The sequence below is a fragment of the Emydura macquarii genome, unplaced genomic scaffold (genome assembly GCF_026122565.2).
Source record: "Emydura macquarii macquarii isolate MOO-44397 ecotype Brisbane River unplaced genomic scaffold, CSIRO-AGI_Emac_v2 contig_2292, whole genome shotgun sequence".
Classification (NCBI taxonomy): Eukaryota; Metazoa; Chordata; order Testudines; family Chelidae; genus Emydura; species Emydura macquarii.
The window spans coordinates 1059542-1069005 of NW_027132429.1; the positions used below are offsets into that span (position 1 = coordinate 1059542).

The 9464-nt window shown below is 56.0% G+C and overlaps 1 protein-coding gene across 2 annotated transcripts; it reads right to left on the reverse strand.

Moving 5' to 3' along the window:
• Positions 1-3139: 3139 nt before the first annotated feature.
• Positions 3140-9251, reverse strand: ACP5 (acid phosphatase 5, tartrate resistant). Of its 2 annotated transcripts, none has more exons than XM_067560367.1 (5): positions 9032-9251; positions 6641-6910; positions 5813-5940; positions 5240-5585; positions 3140-4636 (listed from the first exon to the last, which is right to left on the reverse strand). In XM_067560367.1, exons 2-5 carry the CDS (start codon positions 6908-6910, stop codon positions 4394-4396), a joined length of 987 nt encoding a protein of 328 aa, XP_067416468.1. In that variant the 5' UTR covers positions 9032-9251; the 3' UTR covers positions 3140-4393. The 2 variants fall into 2 exon arrangements, with proteins under 2 accessions (XP_067416468.1, XP_067416467.1); XM_067560366.1 differs by lacking the exon at positions 9032-9251 and adding an exon at positions 8434-8520.
• Positions 9252-9464: the final 213 nt, after the last annotated feature.

Here is a 9464-nt window from a genome sequence, read left to right on the forward strand (position 1 = left end):
ATTGACAGCGCTGGCCGGAGGGAAGAGCCCTCGCGCGTGACCCGGAAGTGATCCTGGTGAACCGGAAGTGGCGCGGGTGAGGGGCAGATAAGACGTGGAGGAGGGGGAGGCCCGGCCCTTTCCAAGATGGCTGCCGTGCTGTCAGTTGTGGGGGAGACCTCAGGAGAGATGGAGCCTCCTCAGCCAGGGGTGGGACTGTGGGGTGGGTGCCGGTACCCTCCCCCTTCCACCTACCCTCAGGGCCCCTACGTGGGGGGAGGGTACATTGTTTGGGGGCCCAGAGGCTTTGGGGGCGTGGCCGAGGCTGTTCCCCCCCCCCCCCCGGGTAGGTGTGGGGGAGGGGGGAAGTGTTACAAGTTTGTCCTGGGCCTGAAAAAATGATGCTTGGGCCCTGCCCACCCCTGAGAAAACCACTGGGGGGTGCCCCATAAATGACGGGGCTGTGGCTCATCTCCCTCTATAAACACCCCCCCCCCGTAAAGGGAGGGTTTGTGGGACCCCCAGAAGCGCAGCTCAACCCAAGCTGTGCTGCTGCCAGCAGGGGAGCTGAGCTGGCCCCAGCCCTGCCCTCTCAAGGGGGGGTAGGACAGGGAGTGGGGGGCAGAATTTACTCTCATCAGGATGCCGGGGCTCTTCACACCCTGACTATTGAAGTGCCTGGGGATCTGCGGCAATCAGCAGCCCTTGCTTTGATCTCTCTCCCTGGTGTGCAGCAGGGGGTTATTTTGGGTGGCGATGCTCAGGTGTGGACCTGAACCTCGCCTTCGCGGTTGCTCCTCATGACAAGAGAGACTGATAGGCCCCAGATACAGGGCAGCACAAACAACTCTGCCCTGGAGGGGCTGCTGATTAGAGGCTGTTAACGGTCATAAATATGCTTTGCGCTGCAGATAAGCTAACTCCGAGGGGCAAGGCCAGGGCACTGACCCTCTAAGAGCAGAAGGAGGTGTCTGTGCTGGTTGGATTTGGCCAGTTTTTTATTTTTTTGACAGATAAAAAGAAAACCCCTATTTAAAATCAACCCTGCCCTGCCCACTTGGGTTTACTGGCCAGGAAAGCATTTGCAATTTCATCTTCTTCATTGATGCTGTGTAAGTTTTTGCATCTTGCTTGGTTTGGGACAGTCAGGCCATGTCTACACTTATGGGCGCTACAGCGTCAATAGCTGCGCTGCCATAGCTATGCTGCTTGTAACCCTGTAGGGTAGACACCGGCTGTATCAGTGGAAGGGGGTTTTCCATCACCATAGGAACTCTGTCTCCCTGAGGGTCGGTATCTAGGTCGATAGAAGCACTCTTCTCCCAGCCAAGCTTTATCTACACCAGAGCTTAGGTCAGCATAGCTACAGCTCCCAGCCAGGTGGATTTTTCACACCCCTGAGCACCTAGCTATGTTGACCTAAGTTTTAAGTGTAGACCAAGCCTGAAACTAGTCACCAAGCTATCAGCTTCTAAAGTCGTAATCCTCCTGCCCAAGGTTTTTCAACACAGTAGGTGTTTCCGTTTGCTACGCCTTGTCTACAGGAGACAATTGCACCAGTTTTCAAACAAGAACCTTTATGCTTTCTCCCATGCAGCCCCTCACAAAAAAAAACTTGACAATGTCTAGACAATTGCTGAACAGTATTGTCTCATTGCTTCATTGCGCTGTATCTACCTGCTCTCACCTGTTTTGTACTTCAATTGGAAGCTCTTTCGGGGCAGGGACCATCTTTTTAGTCTGTATTTGTGCCGCCTGTAGCACCCTGGGCCCCTGGACCATAACAGAGGCTCTCAGATGGTATGGTGACACAAATAATACATTGAAGTGGAATAGGTTTATAAATCACTATAGTTAAACTGGAGCAAACCCCATGAGGATGCTGATTTTGGTTTTAAACATGGCTTATTTGTACCTAAGCCTGTTCCCAGCTGCCTTCAAGCTGAAAAGAGCTGGTTTTAAAATAGGAGTTTATGTGCCAGGCCATGTACCAGTTTATATCGGTTTATAGTCACACCTTCGATTATACAGGTGTGTTTTCATGCAGTTTTGAAGGTGAGTGCTAACATGTTCTAACATTCTGGCATTGACACAGCTGTGTAGACTTTATTCACAGATCGTAAGGCCAGAAGGGACCAATGTGACCATCTAGTCTTCCCCCGTTAATAAAAGAATGGCCCTGAATTAATTCCTGTTTGAATTAGAGCCTGTCTTTTACAAAAACATCCACTCAAGTTAAAAATGTCCAAGGGCACTTATGCTAAACTACTCGGGTGAAAGCTTTCGTTCAAATCACCTCCTTATGTCCCAGAAAACCTCCTTTGCTTTAATTAAAGTATAGAAACATCACTGTTCATAGTCAAGTGCTGGGGACAGAGCACACGATGGACTCAAGAGACCTGGATTCTTTGGGGTGCCATAGGTTAGGGGCAAACGTGGGGGTGTTAAAAATAAGTAGGCAGCATTCTTCCCCCCCCCCCCCCCCAATTTGGTTCCCAGCTACTGATCTATAAGGAATTTCCCTATGTTCTTTCCCTGATCTTCTGCTAGGGGTTATGTTTTTTCAGCAGCTGTCCTCATTGTAGGTGGTGGTTTGCTGGGGAAAACACAGTAGAGATTGGTTCATAGGCCCAGCAAGTATCATGGCGGTGGGGTTTGATAAGGAAAGCAGCTTCCCCCTCTGGAGGTAGAGGTGTGGGGGAGGGGGAAGGATAGGACATGAAGATCTGTAAAGATGATGGAGGGGTGTCGGCAGAGCTGGTGGAGGCCCTTAGGGCTGGAATAGCAGGGGGAAGGGAAATGTGGGTAGGGTTGAGGGGAACTACCAGAGCTGCGTGCATGGAGGAAGCGTAGAGTTACTAGCAGGGGGGAAGTGCAGGTCAGGATTGAGGGGCATTGGCAGGGGACCCCAGGGCTAGGCTAGCAATGGGCTGTGGGTCAGGATTGTTTGTGTGTGGCACTAGGAGAGCTGTGTGTGTGCGCGTGCACCTAGAGCCGAGCTAGGAGGGGGCTGCAGTTCCGGAATGAGGGGCATCGGCAGAGCTGGGCAACCTTCCTTCTCCGTTTCCCAAACATGAAAAAATGTCCTAGGCTGCGAGGTGCGGACTCCAGTGTGGGGAGAGAAAAACAACAGGACTTTTTAAAATATAATTTATTGGCCATAGTCACAAGAAACACACTAAAAAGCGTCTGTTCTGTTAGAAGCAGATTCAGGAAGCAACAGATCACAGGCGCAGAGCTGCATAGGGTCAAGAAGTTTCTCCAAAACTTCAAAGAGCTGGACAGACACCCGGGGATCACATGCACACACACAAACACCCTTTTTAAAATTTAGATTGGGAGGAAGCACAAAGGACCAGTCAGCATCTGAGAGTGAAAGAAACAATCAACTCAGAAAACACAAACAGCAGCACGAGGTCAGATCTGGGCCGTACTGAGACATCTTCTGGCACAACAACACAGTTTACTGGTCCGTAAAAAAAATCACCTTCCGGGCCACATAGCATGTGTCTGAGGATTTTGTACCTGAGAAAGGGAGGCCATAGCGCCTCCCGGTGGTGGGATGAGGGAGTAGCTCACCTGAGAGAGTCTGGGCTGTCATTGTATTGCGATATCAACACAGGGCTGTACAGAGGGGGTCCCCAAGGAATGTATAGTCTCAGCAGGCAAAGGGTGGGAGCATGGAGGGGTTATTAGCCAGGAATCAAGCTCCTGCCTCTGAACCGGAAGGCCAGCCTGCCTTGCTCTGGGGAAAGCTTTTCAGATTCCCTCCCTCCTCCCGCAGCAGCCATGTGCTGCCCCCAATAGCAGGGTTAAGAGCAGAGATGGCAAGAGACTTTGGCCATTCCCCCCTTCCCTCCCCGACTGACCCAGTGATATCTCAGTGCAAACCCACCAGCTGTTCTCTCCGACCTCCCAGCTGTGGGGCAGGGAGGTCCGAGCTGTGTGGGCCGTGAGGAGAGAAACATCCCTTGGGATGGGAAAGGAAACACAGAGTCCCTGTGATTGCACCCCCCCCCCCCATCTGCAATGGGTCCCAGACACAGAGGTGGAGTGTTTATAAGAGCTATGGGGGAGAGCCCCAAAGCCAGGATTTTGTCGAGAGATTCAAAGGGGACTGGAGTGATCTACTGAGGTGGGAAGAGGGGATCAAGCAACAAATGGGGGAAAGGCTTCTCCAGCCAGCTAGTGGGTGCCAGGGAGGAGGTGTTTGCAAAGCCTTGGATGGTGTTTCGGGGGCATACTGGGGGCAGAGGGGAGGATTCCCCCCCGAGATCAGGTGCAGGTGCCTTAAAAATCAGACGGCTTCAATGCTTCTAGCAGCGTTTCCCTCGAAGCCCAGTGAAGGAGCAGGGGGCTCAGAACCCCCCCACTTCCTGCGCTGCCCGAGATCCAGGGGTGGGCTGGAGGGGTCTCAGAGGTGGCTCCTCCGGGGGAGGGAGGTCTTGTAGAGGGATTTGCCGCTGGCCTCGATATAGGTGACGCTCATCTCCTTGCTGTCGATCTCCACGTAGGCGAAGCCGCCCAGGGATGCTGGCTCGGCATAGAAGAAGCGCAGGTAGCCGACGGGCACCTTGTGGAAGTGCTTCCGTGAGTTCTCCATGAAGTTGCCAGCCCCACTCAGCACGTAGCCCACGGCAGCCTTATCCTGCAGGTACTGATGGGGGGGGGAGGGGGAAGCGGTTAGAGCAGATCTGCATCTGGGTACCCCCCACTACCGCCCCACAGCCAGCATGCTCACGCCAAGGGCAGGCGTGGTGTGTCCTCTGGGGCTGCTCTGTGACCGGACAGCACATTGCAAGCTAGCGCCCCTGCCCAGCGGGCAGAGAACAGCGTCAGCTGACGGAGGTGTTCTCTGGAGAGGGTTGGACGGGGCCGCTGGGCCTGGGGGCTAAAGGAGTACAACTGTCCCGGGGAGGGAACTTAAATCTACTCCTTCACTTCAGAACTGTTTGGGGTCTAGTGGATTAAAGCCAGGAGGGAGAGGGGCTGGGAGCCAGGACTTCTGGGTTCTCTCCCCAGCTCTGGGAAGGGAGTGGGGTCTAGGGGTTAGAGCGGGGGGAAGCTGGGACTCAGGACTCCTGGGTTCTGTCCCCAGTTTTGCTGTTGACTTACGCCCTTGGCTGAGTCACTTTGCCTGCAAGGACAATGCTGCCCCGGGTGGCCAGGGCAGGGTGTGATGGGCGAGCAGGGAGTTGATGGGCATCTCCGTAGCAGCAGAGCACAAAGCCCCAGTAGCCCAGGGGTCTTCCCAGCTCACCTGCAGGTTGTGATCGTGGCCGCACAAGTAAGCTGTGGCCTTGTATTTGAGCAGCAGCGGCTGCAGGTGCTTCACGAGGCAGTGGGTGGGGCCATGCTCGGCTATGGACCACACCGGGTAGTGGCCGGCCACCAGCAGGTAGTCGTCCCGGGAAGCGGCCATCTGCTTACGGAGCCAGGCCAGCTGGCTTCGGGCCAGCCCCACATCCTGGGGCTGCTGGGGCTGCTGGCTCTGGAAGTCATCCGAGTTCCCGCACAGGGTGACGGTGTCGATCATGAGGAGGGCCACTGTGGCGTTGCTGTTGGGGACCTTGAACTTCAGGCTGTAGTAGTAGTTGGGGAAGTTCCTGCGTAACGGTGGGGGGGGGTCAGAGGTTACACTGGAGCTGATCTCCACGCGCCCCCAGCAATGTCCTGGATCAGCGTGGGGGCTGCAGGCCAGGTTTGGCAGAGCTGTGGGGGGAGCCTGGGGCTGGGATATCAGAGGGCTTCTGATTTAGAAGGGGACCCAACCCCCACCCCTCTGAGCCCTGATGCAGAAGGGCTGGGGGAGCTGGGAAGGGGGCGCCCTTACCAGCGCTTGGAGACCTTGCTGTAGGCGATCTGAGCTGAGACGTTCCCAGAGTGGTCGTGGTTCCCGGCCACCACGTACCACGGCACCTTGCGCAGCGACTGTGCCTTGAACACGGACTCAAAGGTCTCCTGCCATGAGAGGCGATGGCAGAGATCATGCACTGTTCACATCTCACGCCGGGGGGAGCCCCTCCTGCCAGCCCCCCTCCTCACTGGGTGGGGAGAGGGATCTCAGTCATGGCTGTTACTTGGAACCAAATCATTCCCCAGTGGGGCGGGGAACCAGGATATTAACCCCTCACATACCATAATTGTGCTGCACACCCCGGCCCCTGCACACCCACACCCACCATGCAGCCAGGGGGCTCACACTAGCTGGTTTCCTGTGTGGGTTCAAGTGTGCACCCTGCCAGGGCCCCTTGGGGGCACCACCTCTAGTAAAGGGCTGCACCTTGACACCTTGAGGTTTTTTGGGGGGTGGAGGGCTATCTCTACCCAAGTTTCCTCCTGCAGTTTCCAATGGAGATAGGAATCTCCCTGGTCTAAACTCAATTGGTGGTGTTGTGTGCAGTTAAATAGCTGTCATACCCCACCCCAGAGGCAGCTGCATCTCAACACTGGGCACGGGATCCCTGTATAAACAGCCCCCACACTCCACCCCAGAGGCAGCTGAATCTCAGCATTGGACAAGAGATCCCTGTATGAACAGCCCCCCGCGCTCCAGGCAGAGGCAACTGTATCTCAGTGCTGGGGAGGGTTCTCTGTATAAAAAAGTGCTGGATTCCAGTCCCTGTGTTTTGGGGGGCCAGGGGAGGCAGGGACTCCCTACCTGGAATCTCTTGTCGTTGACGTCCTGCACCCCATTGTAGTAGAAGTTGTCACCGAGGGACAGGATGAAGTCTGCGCCCAGCGCTGCCACCGTGCGGCCCATCTCCTTGGCCGTGGCCACTTCACGCACCGTGTGGAAGGGGGGGTTGGACACCCCGCCCCAGTCCCCCAGGGCGATGAAGCGCAGGGAGGAGCCGGCGGAGAGCGGGCTGGCACCAGGGGTCGGCAGAAGCGCCAGGAGGAGAATGGAGAGACACAGGTAACCTGCCATCTGTGGAGAGAGGGGGGAGATGCAACCACGGGCAGCAGGGTCCAAAACATTGAACCCAGTCTCAGCAAGGGAGGCAGTGGTTAGGGCAAGGGGTGAGCCGGAACTCCTGGGTTCTATCTCAGCTCTGGGAGGGGAGTGGGATCTAGTGGGTTGGAACAGGGTGGCTGGGAGCCAGGACTCCTGGGTTCTATTCCAGTTCCAGAATGGGAGTGTGTTTCACAGGCTCAAAGATGGATCAGAGAGCCAGGACTCCTGGGTTCTCAATTCCTCTCTTGTGGTCTGCAGTCGAGAAGTGGGAACCAGAACTCCTCAGTTCTGCCATTGACTCACTACGTGACCTTGCGTGAGTCCCTTTCTCCATCCCCTTTCTGGGCTTCAGTTTCCCCTCCCACCCAGCGTCCAGGTTGTGAGCTGTATGGGGCAGGGACTGTCTCTTGCATGAGAAAGCCACAGCTTTCATGCGCTTTCAGCTCACACAGATGGTCGGGGTTTGAAGATGAGTGAACCTACTGCAAACGCCAGGGTAGGGGCCCCTTTTCAGTTGAAGCCAGGTTTATTTCTGTTTAACTTAGACCTGTTCCCGGTTGACTTAAATCGAAATCAGGGCGTCCACACTGGGCTGGGCCAGTGTAACTAACCCAGTTCAAATCACCTCTTTAGTTAGGCCACAGATGCACAGTGTTTAAGGCCAGAATGGAACATCTGATCATCTAGTTCGTGAAACCCACCCAGGTCTGACCCCCCCTCCCCGCCCAACTAGTGCGTGCGGCTGTACGTGCAGCAACAGAACAGACTCAGGGCCTGTCCAGCACGCTGGGGCCCCCTTGTTCCAGCAGTCTGCAGGCAAGAGACACCCGCCCAGCCCTCATCCTGCTGGCTGCAGATAATAAATAAGACCAGATACAGGAGGAGGTGAAAGGAAGGTGGGAACGACCGGTTTGTTATGCTCAGAGGCACCCAGCCCTCGTTCAGACCCTGCCCCGAAGCCCATTGTCCAAGCCTCTGGGAGACAGAAGATTAAGGGGCAAGTACTGTCACCGAGGAGAAAGGCAGCCAGATGTTTGTTCAGCTGTCCTGGGACAGACAGATCTTTGGGGGAGCGAACTGCAAGGATCCAGCCATCTCAGGGTTCCCACTCTACTCCTGGGCAGGAACCAGACAGAGTTAGGGCCCGGGGCAGGGCAAGTCGGGTACAGACACAGCAACAAGATCAGCAGTTGAGAAGCTGAGCTCTGGCTAGGGTGCCGGGCAGCTCCAGGAGCCAGCACCCCGAAACCGTTGACAGACACTTGTGAAAACAGCCCCCGCAGCCCAGCCACCCTCTAGGGTTCAACATTGTTTGCATTTCAGCCCTCCACCAAGACCAGGGACCCTGTCGTGCCAGGCGCTGCCCAGATCTCAAACAGGATCAAGGCCCCCATAGTGCCAGGTGCAGCACAGAGACAGGCCCTGGCCTGAAGAGCTTGTAACCTAAATAGATGAAAGACGGCAGGGGAAACCGACACAGAGCAGGGAAGTGATACCTGCATTCCAGCCTTGTGTCCTGTCCGCTGGGTCACCCCTCCAGATTGCTGGGGCTGCTCCCAGCCTGTCCCTGGGCGATTCACACTCAAATGTGCCAGAGCTCACCAAAAAATCCCATCCTGATCAAACCCAGCATCCCAGTCGCCTGGGGCAGTTCATATCCACAACCGAGCCAATGCAGATTTCATAAAAACCTGCCCCACGCAGAGGTTTGAGCCTGAAAGGGGAAAAGTGCCAGGAACCCCATTTAACCCCACCAGGGACTTAGCAACTGCCATCGATTTGACGTGGAAGGGGCACCAGGTACCCCGGTGATGGGCAGCAGCTAACGCCCAGAGATAGACTGCTAGCCAGTGCAGTGATGCCGCTTACACCTCTGGCGTGTCAGCTGCGGTCTGGAGCCTTGCTTTGAGAAGGGGTGACACGCTGCAACAAGGGCCAAAGCTGCCCCGTTGCTCAACAGGAAGAGGGCGAATCAGGAAGCAGGTAAAGGAGACAGAAAATGAGAAGGAGGCGGAAGCAGAGCCCCCGGGGCAGGCGCTGGGGAGCAGCCAGCAGCTGCAGCGCTGAGGAAGCTGGCAAAGGAACGTAACTTACACTTGTCAGTTTCACCGCTGGGCGCCCAGGGGAGAGTGGTGCTGCCAGGGGTCGAACCCTGCCTGCTTCCTTCTCAGAGATGCCCCCGCCGGCCGTCACGGAGCCCTCCTGGTGCCACCTGAGAGCTGTCCAATCGCCACTGAGGGAGTTCTGCCAACCGAGACATTTTATCAGGCCCTGGAAAGAGGAACTGGCGGGGGGGGGGGCTATGGCTCCCCCGCCTCCCTGCACGTGTCAGAAGAAGCCCCGAGCAGAAAAGTTGATTATTAAGAGCGTAATGGAGAAACGGCTGCCCGATGACCCACGGTTCCCTCCCCCCCCCGCCACAATCATGTGACGCTTCCGACCCATAACCAGCCGGAGTTATAGTCACACTGCAGCGCACCCTGCAATCACGCCCCAGCTGATTAGGAAGCCAAACACTAGCCAGGCA